The sequence below is a fragment of the Podarcis filfolensis genome (assembly GCF_964270895.1).
Source record: "Podarcis filfolensis genome assembly, chromosome: 16".
Taxonomy (NCBI): Eukaryota; Metazoa; Chordata; class Lepidosauria; order Squamata; family Lacertidae; genus Podarcis; species Podarcis filfolensis.
In genome coordinates this window covers 33,665,513-33,683,435 of record NC_139620.1, presented here as the reverse complement: position 1 = coordinate 33,683,435, position 17,923 = coordinate 33,665,513, and the positions used below count along the sequence as shown (strand labels likewise).

The 17,923-nt window shown below is 42.0% G+C and overlaps 1 protein-coding gene across 8 annotated transcripts in view; it reads left to right on the top strand.

Annotated features, from left to right (window-relative positions):
* The first annotated feature begins 3,610 nt into the window (after positions 1-3,610).
* Positions 3,611-17,923, top strand: part of SFSWAP (splicing factor SWAP) — a 102,199-nt gene continuing 87,886 nt past the window's right edge. Inside the window, exons 1-5 of one of the 8 annotated variants that reach the window (XM_083589933.1) lie at positions 3,626-4,110; positions 7,993-8,129; positions 8,474-8,596; positions 9,200-9,334; positions 15,047-15,135. In XM_083589933.1, the coding sequence (XP_083446059.1) occupies positions 8,587-8,596; positions 9,200-9,334; positions 15,047-15,135 (234 nt within the window). In that variant the 5' untranslated portion in view covers positions 3,626-4,110; positions 7,993-8,129; positions 8,474-8,586. Of the gene's footprint in view, positions 9,335-15,046; positions 15,136-17,923 lie in introns of all 8 variants that reach the window. The other 7 variants (XM_083589927.1, XM_083589928.1, XM_083589934.1 and 4 more) reach the window with 7 other exon arrangements.

The following is a 17,923-nucleotide window of genomic DNA, read 5'->3' as shown; positions in this document are numbered from 1 at the left end:
TATTCATGGAGTGCTTTTAGTTTGGCAACTGGAGATGGGGGCAGGAGTGTCGCTGGGAAAGGGATGTGGCCTGGGAAGAGTCTCGAGAACCAAATGGAGAGGCCTGGAGGACCACATTTGGCCCCCAGGCCTGAGATTCCCCAGTCCAGCAGACTCAAGAAAGTGGTGTTGGAGGGAGTAGATCGAGAGCGAAAGGAGGGTTGTGAGGACTCTCAGTGCTAGGGAGTGGCTTCAAATCTGAATACGGATTGGTTCGGAAATAAGATGATCTGTTCCCTGGCTTTGGAGGAAACAGCTTGGTTTTATTTCTGAATAATTCCAGTTTGAGCCAGGAGGCCTCGCCCATCACTCCCTGAAAAACACTATATGGATATATTTCATCCTCAGATGCCCTGGAGGTTGAACTAGTCCACCCACATACCAAACATGGTATGTTTACCAAAGTGGAAGGCAATATTCTTCAGCATATGACATGAGCAGCAAATGAAAGGCCCAAGGGCAAACGTTGATTTATTCTTAAGTAAACGCATAGTTTTGGCAGGATTCCTTAATGCAAAGAGGCATCGTTGCCCCAGCTCTCTGCCAATGTTTGCAAATCACCTAATCCTACAATCCTTAAATAAAGAATGAAGTCCTTCAGCGACAAGGGAAAGTGCAGCTACCCAAGCGAAGGGGCGACGTGATATGAGTAGCCTATTTCCATCCCTAGGACACTTGTGCAAAATTATTGGCTCCACAGAACTCAGCTAGAGGTCTAGTATCACAAGACAGTGCTCCAACCCCAACCCCTCTAAACCTGGATATTTTCTACCATTGCCTCTGCACTTGGGAATGTCCTTCCCTCTGCCATATATGTGAAACATCATCAATTATTTGCTTCAGGTGTCTTGTTACAGGGGTGGTGATATATACTCGGAGTTGAGAGTGGATTTCATGCTCTTTATTCAGCTCGTAATGGTGAGGAGGAATGGAAGTTCCCCCAGAATGTCTGCTTTATATACATTATTTACACAATGGGCCCCACGTGATTGGCTAATTCCAGGATTCTCCTATAGGCCAATCAGGTTGCAGATTCACTTCCACCTGGAGCTGGATTGGGTGGCTCCTGTGGACCAATCAGACTGCTTCATTCTGGGTCCTATTGTTCTAGGACCAATCAGACTGCTGCGTTCTGAATCCTATGGTTCTAGGACCAATCAGACTGCTGCATTCTGAATCCTATGGTTCTAGGACCAATCAGACTGCTGCATTTTGGATCCTATTCAACTCAGTACATAACAGGTGGCTTGTCTCATTTCTTGGCTTGCTATTGCTTCTTCTTCCCAGCTATTGTTTTGTATGAACTCAGCGGATAATGCCACTGGCTTTGCGTAACAGAAAATAAGGGGGCGGGAGGAAATCTAGCACAAATAAGCTGCACATAGGTGCTCCCTCCTCCATCACTTCTGGGGTACGCTTTTTCAAGGGTTAGCGCTCTGGCCATAGGTTCAGTTGATAGGAGCTCTACTCCAGTCACCATCCTAATGTTTTCTCTCCCCCACCTGCAACAAAGGTAAAAAACAAAACAATAACTGCCCCCAAACCCAAAGAGACAAGAACTACCACCCACTGGTTCTTCCCATTCCCAAGCTTCATTTGGACCCATGGCCAGCCACCTCCTAGTTTTTTCACTTCAGGCAGCAATGCTGTGGTCCTGGAGAAGGTTGGGCGCGATGTTCTCCATCTTGCCATGGGGGATTGTTCTCACTTGCTCTATCAGGATCCCAGTACGTTGTCAATATAGGACAGGGACTGGACTGACTACAGCTGTTTTATCTATTTATTTTAAAATTTTATTTATTTTTTCAAATTTTCACACCATACATTAACCAATACAACCATTGATTAGTCATCGAATTCCCTTCCCCCCTTACATGGTTCATTTTTAATTATCCATTACTACTGCATATTCTGATTATTCCATATTTTCCCCCTTTCTCATTAGTATACCTTTGCTTAATTGATACTCCTGAAATTACTCTGACCCTGCTAACCTTTTAACCTGTTTGCAATAATTCTTCAGATATTCTACAAGCATTTTCCAATCTTCTCTGAAAATTCTTTCTTCCTGTTCTCTTATTCTACGAGTTAGGTTTGTGAATTCTACATACTCCATCAGTTTCACTGCTACTCCTCCCTCGTTGGTACTGTTCCCTCCCTCCATTTCTGAGCATATTTTCGTCTGGGCTGCCGTGGTTGCATAGAGAAACGAATTATTTCGATCTCTGTGGACATCTGACCCTACTATTCCTAAAAGAAAGGCTTCTGGTCTTTTTACAAAACACCTTTTGAACTCCCCCCCCCCCCATTTCATTATACATCATTTCCCAGAAGTCCTTAGCTAATTCACATGTCCACCACATAGGGTAAAACGTTCCCTCTGTTTCTTGACATTTCCAACAAATACCCGATTCCGATTTACACATTTTTGCTAAGTTGCTTGGCGTCAAATACCACCTATATATCATTTTCATAATATTATTTTTTAACGTATAGCAGGCTTTGCAGTAGAAAAGTTCCCATTCCCGTATTTTTTCTGCTGCAATTGCAAACTACCGTGGATGAAAGGTGACAACATTTTTTAAAAAATAAATAAATAAAATAAATCCCCCTTTCCGTTGCTCCATTTATTTACAGTAGAAATTACTGTTGTTAGCCGCTCTGAGCCCAGCTTCGGCTGGGGAAGGCGGGATATAAATAAAAATTTTAATAATAATAGTAATAGTAATAGTAATAATAATAATAATAATAATAATAATAATAATAAACAACACAGAGAGGGGAAAGAATATACTGCACCGTTTCTTAAGAAACATTGTAAAATTATTGAATGTTAGAACGATGTTGATTCAGAAATTAAGTGGTTTTTAGCTGTAATGATTATGTAATCAAGAAAAGAAAGGTCAAAAATTATATAGAAATTAGGGGAAGGATTTGCTGAAATGAATTAATTAGAGATTGGAATACAGAAAGGGGAGGTATGAGGAGGTCGGGAAAGTAAGTTTTATGAATATAAGGGATTGAAATTATACTTCTTGTTGTATGTGTTTTGTATGTATTTTTCCTGTTTCTGTTTTTTGTTTTTTCTATTCTATATAAACCTTTAAAACTTTAATAAATATCTTATAAAAAAAAATATACTGCACCAAACAACAACAACCCCACATTGGCATCTCTGCTTTGTAGCAAGGAAGGCAATTTATGGACCGCCAGATATGTCTGTACTCCAACTCCCATCAGCCCCAGCCAGCAATGTCCAACAGCCAGGCATGCTGGGAACTGTGGTCCAACAACATCTGGCTCGCGCCGGAGCTCTCTTTACCTTTTCTACTCTCTCTACAGCTGCTTACCCCTTTTCTTAAACCCCGTTTTCAAGACGGCACTTTCGCCACCACTCTCCCTCTCTGCTCCTCTTAACAATGTACTGTACGTATTCACGCTTTTCTCCCTCATCCCCTCCGCACGACAAGCACCCGCCCCCTCTTGCTGCGGCTTCGAAACCCCCTCCCCTACCCCTCTTCCAACTGACGAATCTGCTGAAGCCTGACTTCCTTGTCTCTTTTTTTGCCCTCTCGGCGTTCGCCTCAGCCGCCGGAAGCGTCCCGGCCGCCATTTTGTCTCGGGCAATGGCGACGCTGCAGGGCCTTGAGAGGAGCCTGTCAGGGGAGATGGAGTCGTCGTCGTCGTGAGTCCGGGGGAGATAAGGGAAAACCGGGCGAGCGAGTTAACTTCTCCCCCGGCCCCCCCTTGGTTCGGGCGGGAGCAAGACTAGGCCTCGGCGATGTACGTGGGACGGGGCAGCGTGGCGGAGGCCGGGCCGGCGCCGCGGACCATCCTGTCGGTCGGCGGGGCGGCGTCGCGCCCTGCTGCGGTCGCGGCTGCGGGTCCGAGTGGCGGCGGTGGCAGTAGCAGCAGCAGCAGCGACGGAGGAGGAGGAGGAGGAGGCCGCGTGGAGCTCCTCGTTTTCGGCTACGCGTGCAAGCTGTTCCGCGACGATGAGAAGGCCCTTCAGCAGGAGCAAGGCCGCCACCTCATCCCTTGGATGGGAGAGCCCTCCATCATGATCGATAGGTCGGTGCAAGCCAACCCCCCGCCCGCCTATCGCTTCTTCCTTTTCTGTCGTGGTTTTTGGTGTGTGTGTATGCGTGTGTGTGTATGCGTGTATCTTGCGTGTCACGCTTTCAACGACCCTCTGCCAGGCAGGATCAGTAAAGGGAGACCGGGGGCGGGGCGGGGTTAGGGGAGAGAGAGGGAAAAGGCGACACACATACATATACATATACACACGCTATGAAGGACTATTTTCATTGTTGCTGATTGGTTTGATTATTATTATTATTATTAATTTCATGAAATTTAATGCACCGCTTGAATTTTTTTAAAAGTACCTCAAAACAGTGTACAGAAAGATAAAACAGGAAAATGAAAGAGGGGGAATCACAGCTGTGCCAGAAGTTAAAATAATACAAGCATTAAGATTCACCTCTGCTTACTAAACACCTGGGCAGACTTGTCTAAACAGGAATGTTTCCATCAGGCGCTGAAAAATGTACAGTGAAAAGGAGGTGTCTGCTTGATCTCAATAGGCAGGGAGTTCCAAAGTGCAGGTGCTGCCACACTAAACAAATGGGTATTATGTGGCACCTGTATTTTGCTTTGTTTTATTTATTGAACAAGAAGAGTCTTGTTTTACTCTCATCACCCAATTTTGCAGGCAGCTGTGTTGGTCTGTTTAAGAAAGCGACCGAGGGAAGGAGGAGATAAAACACCCCCAAAAGTTAACAGTAAGGCAGGAGTGGGGAATCTGCATGCTGCCCCCACCAAAAAATGTTTTTGGGACTATAAATCCCATCCATCGTTCTTGACTGCTGACCATGCAGTTTGAGCCCAGCAGTATCTTGGGAAGGCTACACCTTTCCCACCTCTGGTTCAGTGTCTTTATTAAGGCTGATCTTTTGCACACTTAATTATCTGGGACTATGCACCTATCAAGTACAGTGGTGCTTGCTTCTGAGTAAACGTGTAGGGTTATACTGATGGAGCAGTTAAAAGAGAGTAGTGTTCTTTAGTTCCTAGCCTGTTGCCCTTATTTTACTATTGGGTGGGTGCAAAATCTCCCTTTCTGTCATTTGTTTGTGACGCCAAAAGGAGTAGGGAATTAACTTTAAAGTTGAACAGATTTATCAAGGCATAAGCATCCATGGGCTGGAGCCCACTTTGTCCTCATTTGGCAGATAATGACAAATTTCCATATATATCCGAATTTGTGTGTATCCATGTGTTTAATTTTGGGTCTTTATCCTTTTTGACCAAAGCAGCATTTAAAAAGAACAAAACCATTAATAACAACTAGGTTAAAGTTAAAACAACAGCACATTGCTAGCTGAGGCTAGCATTTTATATATTTGGGCTCAAGCCCATGGATGTCTACGCCACAATAAAATTGTTCATCTTTAAGCTGCCACTGGGCTCCTTACTGTAGTTGATGTAGCAGACCAACATGGCTACCCCTCTGGATTTGGTGGTGGCAGTGATCATACATGATCCATAGAAGTGATGGGGACGATGACACAGGACTCAGTTTGGGAGGGGGGGAGCGGGCAGTCTTAGGTAGAAGTGCTTTCTTGCAATATAGGATTCAGGCTTCACTTTTGATAACACTTGGTAATTCTAGAAGCCTCTGGCCTCCCCCAATGTTCACTTCCTTCCTGGCAGAGGGTTGACATATAATGCCCCCCTCCCCCTTGTAGGAGGGTTGTGTATGGTTGTATATATTTATATATGCTGGGGTGGGAATAATCTCCTTTTCAAACCAAACTTCATAATGGCTTCTCCTATGAACTGAACGAAGACGAGCTTTTTTGTTTGTGTACTGGAAAATAAACAAAATAACTTGTCTCCTTTTCCCTTGGGTTTTAGATGGGTTTTCAAGTAGCCTAATTTTGGAATGTATCCCTTTTTGGTATTGTGTTGGTGGCTGAAACGTTTTGTGATGGTACCTGGAATGTTTTGTATGGAAAATGCCTTTCCATCCTAACTTCCAGCAAGACCTGTAGACTGATGGACTCAGCTGTTGGTGATGTGTCAGCCCTAAAATAAAAGACCTCTTCCCTAGATCACTGTTGAGATTCTGCCTCTTCTGTTGTTTAGCTTATTTCTGTTTCACTCCTCCTTCACTGCTGTCTAGGTGACATCTTTGCAACACCCCATGTGAGGCAGGTTAAGTTGGTGAAAAGTGATAGCTTTGTAGTGAGTGAGCATCATAGCTCAACATGGACCCCAAACCTTCGATTCCTGCTTAACATTTACATCTAGTATTGCTTCTGGCATGTGCCAGCAAATGTTTAAGCAGCTGCTACATATGTTGCTGTTTATCTAATTTGGTTCATTATGTTGCTGATTGGAGGTGCACTGGTAGGATTAGAATCTGATAGTGATTTTTGACTCATGGAAACCTTTCTGATTGCAATGTTTAGGTAATGGCTTCTGCAATCTTTGTATATCTTCCTTACGCTTGGTAGTGCTTTCAATTTTGAACAAAACCTTCTAAATGGAGCTTTGTGTCTGGTTGGATAGTCTCAGTGTTGGAGGATTTTCCGTCTGTGCTTTTAGTGGATGGTTATGTAGGGACTTTTTCACGAATACTAATATACAAGGAGACTGAACCAGATTTTTAAGTAGTGATGAATTCCCCATAACATTCAGCACAGGAAAGTCTGAATGACTTTGGTTTGAAAAGGGGCACATGGCATATTGTAAATGTTTGCTCCTTCCGTTTCAATTTCACACAAAGCCCCAAATTGAAAACTAATTTTTATGTTATGATAAATAATCCCAAAGTGATAGCACTCTTGAACTTAGGCAAAGCACATGACAAATTACTTTCCGTGGGAATTTCTGTAAAGGACCATTGTATGCCAGTAAAGACTGAAAATGAATTGTCTACAGAAAACCTCTATAGATACTAGATAATAAAGTTTCTTTTTCCAGGTACACAACCAAACAAGTGTTTTTAGTTTGAAGGATTGGTGATGAAGTGATAAATTGATTATTGGTTGGAATTCGGTTCCATGCTAAGCAAATTGAATAGCAGTGTAAATTCAAGTGTCTTATGTGCTGGTGGAATTTTCAGTAGGGTTAGGGATGGGGACACACACACACTTATTGGGCAGCTTGTAGTCTGGAATGAATCAGCTGTGAAGAACGGTGGGAGCAAATTGTAGCATATGCTCATGGCCTATAAAGTAAACAATCTACATTTGTAAATTAAGGAGGTTTGACAAACATACACACAACTGTAATACAAACAGCTTTCAGATGGGCAGGGAAATTTATATATTTTTCTAGGAATCCTCATTTTAATCCTGAGCAGTCCAAAATTGTTCATCTTCATCAGAAGATGAAGTAACATTGGTATTGAGATATTCAAGGCCAAAATTCCTGTGGGAAAATGCTTTTGGTAATCCGTTGCTTGTTGTGATATTTTTTATTTTAAGCTGGTCAGACTTTTATGCAGTGTGCATCTCGGACTGTGGAATTCATTGCTGTGTCAACTCACTTTTTCCAAATCACATGGAAACTATTGGGTTATTACTAACATTCTTCAATAAACTAAGCTAAACCAATGTTGCACAAATAATTCCACAGAAATTATTAGACAATAAAAATGCTTACTAAGTTACTTGCCAATCATACATTTATAGCACACACTTCAGTTTACAAAAATATATTTGATTGCCTGAGGGTGATTCTTACTTGTCAAAGGTGACTAAATGAAAAGCTGTTTACAAGCCCAAAATAAACCATTTAACTGTATTTAAGGAGACTTCTGTATCTCTTGAGCATTATGGTATTTTTAGTACCTTCTGTAGAGAACCTCCTTAAATTGCACATATGTTACTGTTCCTATATATGTGTGTCTCTCTATCACATAATCAGCACTTCTTTCCTCAGCCAAATGGCTAGGGGCCGAGCCTAGCCATGATTTTACCTCCAATGGACGCAAGTTTCTTTGGTGAAGATTTCTCCTGAGAGTTCGAGACTAGCAGAAAGAAGCGAGGAAATTGCGACCGTTTGGTTCTTACGGATAGGTATTTATGTATTTGGGTTTGTGTAAATGTAACATATTGCCTTTCCACAAAAAAAATATGTATTTTATCAAGGGTGTTGAATGGTTGAACCATAAACGGTAAGAACAATGGAGGAATTGGTTCTTTTTTAACTAGTAAGATCTTTTGTAATAGTCTTAAAGGGGGATTTGAAACCTATATTTAAAAAAAAAATTGTAGTGGGTGAGAAGTGATTAGTCAGATTAAAATACTGATTTAATTCATATTAAATCTTCTTCTTTTTCAAATGTGTGTGGTAAGTATTTGTATAGTGGCAGAAACTAAAGCCCAAAGTTCTTCCATTGACCATATCTTTCATGTTGCAGGTATGATGGGCGTGGTCACCTGCATGACCTTTCTGAATATGACGCTGAATATTCCACATGGAACAGAGATTACCAGTTGTCTGAAGAGGAGGCTAGAATAGAAGCCCTCTGTGATGAAGAGAGGTATTTAGCCTTGCGTACGGACTTGCTTGAGGAGGAGGCAAGGCAAGGTATTGCTCAAGGACAACTTCCTGAGTTAGAACACATTTAATTGAAAATAACTTTTTAAAAAATTTGTTCCCACTCATTATATACTCACTCTTTCTGATATTATTTTGACAGTACCCAGTGGATTCGAAAAGCAAGCGTCTTTGCGTATCTGAGAGGACCTCAGGATAGTTTATATGTAGAGCCACACAGAATTTGCCCAAGTTTTGAGGGCAGGCTGAGAATTGAGACACTTTTAACTGTTCTTCTTTAACAGTATTGTATCAATTAAAAAGTTCATGTCTTTGTCTTTGTTTTAAGAAGAATGATTTAACTCTTAAGACACTTATCTCAGCAGGAGAAAACCGATCATCCAGACAAAACCAAAAAAAGCATATGCCTTCTGCCCCCTGGGGCTGACACAAGTCTCAGTGACCACAGATGACCTGTGTGGTGCATTTGCTGTAAATGGTTGTGGTTGAATGTTAGGTTTCAAACCATTAACATACTTTGAAAAAATAAAAGTCTTGTGGGAGTTTTGTGTTCATTTTTTAATTGAATTTTGCATTTTTATTCAAGAGGAAGAATATAAGAGACTGAGTGAAGCTTTGGCAGAAGACGGTACCTATAATGCAGTGGGATTCACTTACAGTAGTGATTACTATGATCCTTCGGAGCCCACTGAGGAGGAGGAACAGCCTTCAAAAGCAAAAGGTAAGATTCTATGGATTATTAGGGAGAGTACCTTTTTCTTCAGAAATAATACTTTCAGGCTCAGCATGTGAACTGTATGAGAGATCTAGAAAGAACAATCTTGTTGAAGATGCATTATCATCCTATGCCATTTGTCAAATTATCTGAGCAAACTGAGAGCTTTGTCATTATGCAAATAGGCAAAATTCTGTTAAGTTATTTTCTGTGTTTCCTGGGGACTCCAATGTTATGGATGCCAGAGATGTCCCTCTCAAGCAGGAATGAGAAACCTGTGCCTATTCAAAGGTTGTTGAACTCCAGTGATCAGCCCCAGCCAACATAGCCAGTGATCAGGGGTGCTTGGAGTTGTAGTTCAGCAGCATTTGGATGGCAACTGATACTCCATCCTGATTTGAGGAAAGACATGTAGTTGCAAAGGTAGGCATGAACTTCATTCTGAAGCCTTTAGTTTTATATTTATAGCAAGGAGACGAGAGTTCAAATTGTTTTGCCTTTTTTTTTTAGTAGTTCACCTTTATTGCTTGTCTTTATTTAGTAGTTTTTAAAATCTTTTGGTGATTATCAAAGAGTCATGCATGAACCTCAACACAAAGTTTTTTATTTCCCTTTGTGTTTCTTTTCTGGGAACTTCAGCTGGACAAGAATAACGGCTAGAGCACCGGTGGCGGATAACTCATTCCGAATCTGACCAGACACAGGTTAGAGCTCAGCGTCGAGCCTACCAAGTGGCGATAGCGACGGTGAAGAAGACTTTCTTCGCCGCCTCTATTGCATCTGCAGAAAACAGCAGCAGGAGACTTTTTCAGGTGGTTCACAATTTAGTGGAACCACCTGCGACATCGGGGCCCAGTACGGGCCACATGATCGCCTGCAATGATTTTGCAAAGTTTTTTGCAGATAAAATCGCTCAGATTCGGGAAGAAGTAGACTCCACCGTGGGAGCAGGGCCAGGGCGGGAGAGTGCTAGAGTCCTGTCTAGTCAAGTTGTGTGGGATCAATTCCAATCTGTTACCTCCGAGGATGTGGACAGGCTGCTTGGACGAGTGAAGCCAACCACCTGTCTCCTGGATCCTTGCCCATCCTGGCTTATAAAAGCTAGCCGGGAAGGACTGGGCGATGGGCTTCGTGGGATGGTGAATGCTTCCCTCCGTGAGGGAGCCTTCCCAGACCCGCTGAAAGAGGCGGTTATTAAACCGCTTGTTAAAAAACCATCTTTAGATGCGGCCACGATGGCCAATTATCGCCCAGTCTCAAATCTTCCATTCTTGGGCAAGGTGATTGAGCGAGTGGTTGCTGAACAACTCCAGGCATGCCTGGAAGAAGCGGACCATTTGGGTCCCTTCCAGTCGGGATTCAGGCCTCATCATGGGACTGAAACTGCCTTGGTTGCACTGGTTGATGATCTCCGGCGGGCTAGGGACAAAGGTGAGAGCTGTTTCCTAGTTCTGGATCTCTCAGCGGCATTTGATACCATCGACCGTAACATCCTTCTGGACCGTCTTGAGGGGCTGGGAGCTGGGGGCACTGTCATACAGTGGTTCCGCTCCTTCCTCCTGGGCCGTGTTCAGAAAGTGGTGGTGGGGGATGAGTGTTCAGACCCCTGGGCTCTCACTTGTGGGGTGCCTCAGGGTTCTGTCCTCTCCCCCATGCTTTTCAAAATTTACATGCAGCCACTGGGAGAGATCATCAGGAGGTTTGGGCTGGGTGTTCATCAGTATGCGGATGATACCCAGCTCTACCTCTCTTTTAAATCAGAACCAGTGAAGGCGGTGAAGGTCCTGTGTGAGTGTCTGGAGGCGGTTGGAGGATGGATGGCGGCTAACAGATTGAGGTTGAATCCTGACAAGACAGAAGTACTGTTTTGGGGGGACAGGAGGTGGGCAGGTGTGGAGTATTCCCTGGTCCTGAATGGGGTAACTGTGCCCTGAAGGACCAGGTGCGCAGCCTGGGAGTCATTTTGGACTCACAGCTGTCCATGGAGGCACAGGTCAAATCTGTATCCAGGGCAGCTGTTTACCAGCTCCATCTGGTACGTAGGCTGAGACCCTATCTGCCTGCAGACTGTCTCGCCAGAGTGGTGCATGCTCTGGTTATCTCCCGCTTGGACTACTGCAATGCGCTCTACGTGGGGCTACCTTTGAAGGTGACCCGGAAACTACAACTAATCCAGAATGTGGCAGCTAGACTGGTGACTGGGAGCGGCCGCCGAGACCATATAACACCGGTCTTGAAAGACCTACATTGGCTCCCAGTACGTTTCCAAGCACAATTCGGAGTGTTGGTGCTGACCTTTAAAGCCCTAAACGGCCTCGGTCCAGTATATCTGAAGGAGCGTCTCCTCCCCGATCGTTTTGCCCGGACACTGAGGTCCAGCTCCGAGGGCCTTCTGGCGGTTCCCTCACTGCGAGAGGCCAAGTTACAGGGAACCAGGCAGAGGGCCTTCTCGGTAGTGGCGCCCACCCTGTGGAACGCCCTCCCATCAGATTTCAAAGAGATAAACAACTACCTGACATTCAGAAGACATCTGAAGGCAGCCCTGTTCAGGGAAGTTTTTAATATGTGACATTTTAGTGTATTTTTCATCTTTGTTGGAAGCTGCCCAGAGTGGCTGGGTACTAATAATAAATTATTATTATTATTATTATTATTATTATTATTATTAAAGTTGGGAAAGGGCTTGTTAATTGTATAACATGTAATTAACACATTCATCCTAGAAATTAGAAGGTTGTATTTTTTTAAAAAAAATACTGGCCTCTAAAAGTAATAAAATTAAATACAAAAACAAAATACATCATATTAATCAAGATCTATCAAATGTATAATGTTTGTTTTAAAAATTACAACTCCCTTCTTCAGTATTTCATTTTTTGTTATAGTTGACCATGTTTACTTATGTTAATCAATGGAGACACATGGACAAACTGAAATGAAATTATTCAAGGCTGCAAAAACTTTCAGGGAGGATTCTGCCTTGTCATAGAATATCAAATGTGTGGTTATTTTAAATATCCTCTCCTAAGAGAGAATTGCTTTGATGCAGTACAGAAGCTCAGTATTCTTTTACAAACACACTGAGGAATTTTCTATGCAGTCAGAAACAAGAGAACTCTGTAGTGATTGTCAGCTTTTGGTAAGAACTCTGTTTTTGTTGCTGCCAAAACTGCCTGTGGGTGAAGGCAAGGGGAACTGTTAGTTAGTTAGTTAGTTAGTTAGTTAGTTAGTTAGTTATGGCCCAGGTTGTTCAGGTTATCTAAATCCTATTTGAGAATAGCGAGTCAGAATTTTAAAGGGCAAAGAAGTAGCTGTTATTTTGTTCAATTAACATGTTTGGTTTCCCTCCCCTAGACGCTCTTTGAGAAACTCAAAATGCTTTTAACACTTAGTAATAGCAAGACTCACTGTTGTGTCAAATCTTACAACACACTTCTAGAGTTTTAGCGCCACTGGAGTGAAACATGTTCTTAAGGCAGATCATTAAAGCAGGCTCCCTGTAGTGAACTTAGTTGTCTCAAAGTGTCTTCCTAAACAGGAGGTAGAACAGTAGCTTTGCAGAAAACTGTTGAAAATATTTGAGAAGTGTAGGGAGGTTAAGTCTGTTCATCTGCTCCACTTCTTGCAGTCCCTGCAGATTTAGGACAAAAAGCAGACTCAACACTTCCCAGCTCTTTTGGCTTGTGTTGTACCATAATAGTTAAAGTCAGAATTCTACAATTTAATCAGAAATCTGATTGTTTATCTGCTTTATCTTTCTCCAACTTTTCTGGCAATTGGGTCCCAAAGTGGTTTACATCAGTAATAATTAAAGCAAAATAATCAGGCCTGGCCATCAGGCTAACAAATTAAAAGAACAAGGCACATAAGGGAAGGGGAGTCATGGGAAACGATAGAGGGAACTCTCTTCTTCAAAACTTAGAATTAAGTAGTATGTTGTAAGCAGGCATGTAGCCATATGAGGCCAGGATGATTTCCCCCTTGCTTGAGTTCTCATTTGAATAGCAATGGGTTCTTGTTCCTTTTGGCTGATAAATGGGACCCATGTTTCTGCAGCCTCGGTGCAACTGGCAGTTGAATGAATTGAGTTATTTCTGGGTGTGGAAAGCAAGCTCCCTGCATCTGTTTTTATCTCTGGCCAGTGGATGGGGCTGGTTGAGCTGTCTCTTACCTTTATGTTCTTCCTTGGTTCCCTGGCCAATGTGATGCCTTTCAGCTGTGCCATCCCAGGGCAATCCTGTTCTGAGGTGTTCCTGAGCCCATTGATTTTGTGTATCATAATCTTATGACCTATACCACCTGTCAGTAGGAGCCATTTTGTATAATGGAGGCATATCTGACTCTATAGCAAATGAAAAGTCATATGTGTATTAGAACAATATAGAAATAGCAAAAACATTTCAATGAAATTCTTTTCTTGTCAAGTTTGGTATCTTTTTGTGTCCTTATTAGATAGCTCCAAACTCTGGTTGAGCGGGATTGGTGTTAATTATGGCTGTGAGAATTCACAAAGGGGAGGGGAGGCGACATACCAATTCTGTGTTAAGAACTCAGGTTGTTAACACTATGTGTGCCCACTGTGGTTTTAGGTTGTCACAAAAGCACTCACACAGGTTGCCTTTGCTTGATTTAAAGAGACCTTTTCTCTTGTTCCTCTGCAGCCCTCTGTGTCCATCCTATGCTGGCTCAGGAGGGTCCCCCGCCCTCTGGAGAAGCCTTTCAGATGATGGGGAGGGGGGCAGGGGCGGGAGCAAGTGTCTTTAAAAAGAAAAGCAAGTGAAAACCAGTGCAGATCTGGCTTGAAGTATAGTAAACATTGGGTGAAGTTTAATGGCATTATTTATTAACTGCACCTCTGTGCTTTTTGTTGTATTCTTAAGAATGCTTTAAGATTACATGCATTAAAGGACTAGGTGCCATTGTACTGGTGAGCCTCTCTGTTTACTGATACTAATTAAGTTGAAAGGAATGAGAATTGTAGGATAGGAAGAGGCAGGGGGCAGGGAGAACAATCAGTTCAAAAGCCAGAAGGTGGATTGTATCAAGATTTGCACAAAAGAGTTATTTCTAGCCATTTTGAAATAATATGGTTGCATATACACTTTGAAGAGAACATTTTCCTCTTATTAATTGGTTCTGATCCCATGAACCATGTATGCTGGAATGTCACTTCATTGCAGGTGTTCTATGTCAGTTCCAGGAAACACAGTCTTGCTGTGATGGTTTAATTGCTTTGAGATACAAAGAGATATAATTTCCGCCATCCTTCTTTGTAAAGATGTGTGTATTTCAGGTGGTGAGGTTGAGAGCTTAATTACAGTCCAGAAAAAAGAACCCCAAAGATAATATATGTAGTAGACTGTCTGCGGCACGTGTGGATTTTTAGTTAGATTATCTGCCGTTTGTGGGGGATGGAGTGGGAATTGCTATGAAGTTCCTGGGTGGTTTGAATGTTTCTGTTGTAAATAAACCCTGACAATCTGACTTTATTTGCTGTTCATAATTGCACAATTAATCACAGGCATATTTCGAGATTTTTTGGTGGCAAGGATAGGCCAATCAAATAGAAACTATGAAACAAAAATTGGAATTATAAAAAGCATTAAAATATGTAGGAAAAAATTGACTGTCAAACATGTTAAGAGTGCTTATGCTATGGTTTATGTGTGTTGTGTTCAGATTGCAAAACTAGCTGTTATATCATTTTCTTATTAATAGCTGCTGCGGCCAAGGCAGAACATGTAGAGGAAAATGAAGAACCATTTGTTGCTCCTTTGGGACTGACTGTACCTTCTGACGTGGAGCTGGTAAGTGTAGTATGTGTATGTGTTTCAATGTCATATCTGAAACATTTTTGAAATGACTGAGTTTTTGTTTTTCTGGAATTACTTGTTATGCAGAAAGAGTTTGGCAACCAATTCTAAAAAAAATGTATTGTAAAATCTTCCTAGGAATCTTGTCAGAAGTCATGCTGCTCAGTGCTTGGTCTTAATTGAAATCAGCAGACTTAGGCTCAAATTATATACACACCTGGCAGTATGCCTCATTGAACACTGGGTGACCTGCTCCCAAGTAAATATGCACAGGATCTGGCTGTTAAATGTTTCCTGTATTAATTCCTAAACTGTCTCCTGGGGAAACATTAGTGTGCCAGGAGGGGAGTACTTGTGTTGCATCGAGTCCGCAGTAGAGGCTGCTGCTTGCTATATTGGTATATGGGAAGTTGCTTTGCACTGAGTCAGACCATTGTTCCATCTAGCTCAGTATTGTGTACCGTTGCTGGCAGCAGCCCTCCAGGTTTTCAGTTGGGGATATTTGTAGCTCTAGCATGCAGCCCCTGGGAAGGCTGACCAGGATGGGAAATAGGGCACCAGACTGGAAAAGGTTCTCCGTTGCTTCTCAAGTGTCGATTAATTCTTTACACACTCCAGACTTTTCTGGAGGGTTAAATGAACCAAAGTCCATGTTAATTTAGAGTTTCCTAAATTTGGGAAATGCTGGTCTAGCATATTTATTGAACAGCTGAAATAATGTAAAATACACATTTATGAATTCCAGTATATTAAACACCTTGCAAAGTGGATTCTTGACAAATCCAACACTAAAAGTGTTAACCTGCTGTCAGGATTGCTCCCTTAACAGCGTGAAGCTGATTAACAGCATGGAATGGATTAACAACTTTAACTTTAAATTGAAAAAACGGGTATACTTGGTTCCACAATTTAACTGAACAGACATTTGCTATTAGGTATCTTAGGGTAGAACAGGCAGGAGCTGAAGATTTCTTTTTTAATATAGATAACAACAGTAGATGTGCTTCAGCTAACATATCTAATCATGTTTTTCTTTGGAAATTCTTTGGTGTCCTATTGATGCAGATTTTGCTGAAAGAATGCAGAGGTAGGCAATGAAATCAGGTCACTTCTGTGTCTTTGCCCACCTACTGTCTTTCAGCACCTATTGCAAATCTGATCACCCATACATTGGATGCAGTGTTTGGATGGTGCCTACACATGTGAAGCCCAACATGCATAGGCCTGAACAATGTGGTTTTTAACTCCGATAAATTGCAGGAAATAGTTTTGCTGTTTGGTCATCTTTATGTGTGTAGACTGTGCAAATGTTTTAGCACAGCTTAATAAGACTATGCTTCACCATCTTAAGAATCTGAAGACAGTGTGTTTCCTGTAGACATTAGGAACTACCAAAGTCCCCAGTACTGTTCAGGGATAATCAGCATTAGGTTGTAGTGTGTAGGCTTCTGCCATATCTGTAGTTGCATCCGAAAGCATTTTTTACAGGTCATTTTTCACTGACGTATCAGTAGTGCTAGCAATCATACCTGCCATATAAGACAACCTGTAATGTCTTTCAGTCAATATCCAGACTATTTACTGGGTTTTTTCTTCTTCTTAATCTTGCCACAAAAGCAGGTATATATCACAAAAATGTGTGTTTTAAGGTCTTTTCAACTATTGCACATGTCCTTGAGTTAGATTTGTCAGTATGGATTCATCATCTTGTAATTCCTTTCCTCAAATATTGTTCCCCTGTTGCTTTTTAAAATAACCACACAATTGGAGTTATGCTGAGTTGTTACATAAGAAACACATGAAGCTGTCGATATAAAATCTGATGCCAACTGTGTAAAGGAAATTGTGCAAAAGGCTGATTTCAGTAGCAATGCATCATTTTAGAATTATGGAGGTGTTGTTTTTTTTAAAAAAGAGGAGGATGAAAATGCATCTTGTGTAAGTAATTAAGGAAAACAGAGCTAGTGAAGTGGAAAATTAAACAAAAACTCTGAGCAGTGTACTGCCGTAGAGCTCTTAAAGCTCTTAAATGACACATTTCTTTGAATGGTTTAGTTCTTAGAAGGCTAAGTTGTCATAGTCAGCAATAGTGGATAGTATTGCAGTCATTCTCTTCTCCGTTTGAGGAGGGTCTAGGATATACATGCATTATGCTTCTAATTGTTCATCTCTGTGCATGGCATGCAAATGACAGGAAGCTCTGAAACTAATGTTCTGCTATAAATACTGCTCATCAGAAAGTATGTCCTTGTGAAGTTCATTTAGATAGTAGCTGTGCCTGTATTGGAAAAGAATCATAGTTGTTTATTGTTGTGGGAAAGCATGCTGGAGCCAAAATGGGTGTAGAAAAATGAATAACGTGATTAATTTGAGCATCTTGATTGCTTTCTGAGCAGTTGGCATTTGCAGTTACCCAAGCTTTCTAATGTAGATTTTGTAAAATGAGGTCTAGGAGCATTGTTTGAAAGGTCTTGTACAGCTTGTCACTCCCCAAGCTGAACATGGTCCACCATCCGTATATTAAGTAGAATTTCTGCAGTGCTAGGTAGATAGGAGTTTTGAGTCTCTACCAGTCCTCAATAACATAGTTTGGATGATTTGGCATTTCCGTGCGCTCTGACTTCTGTCACTGTGTTTCGTTGCACCAGAAGTGGTTTATTCATGCTGGCCACATGACCTGGAAAGCTGTCTCTGCACAAACGCTGGCTCCCTCAGCCTGAAGCGAGATGAGCGCAGCACCCCATAGTTGCCTTTGACTGGACTTAACCATCCAGGGGTCCTT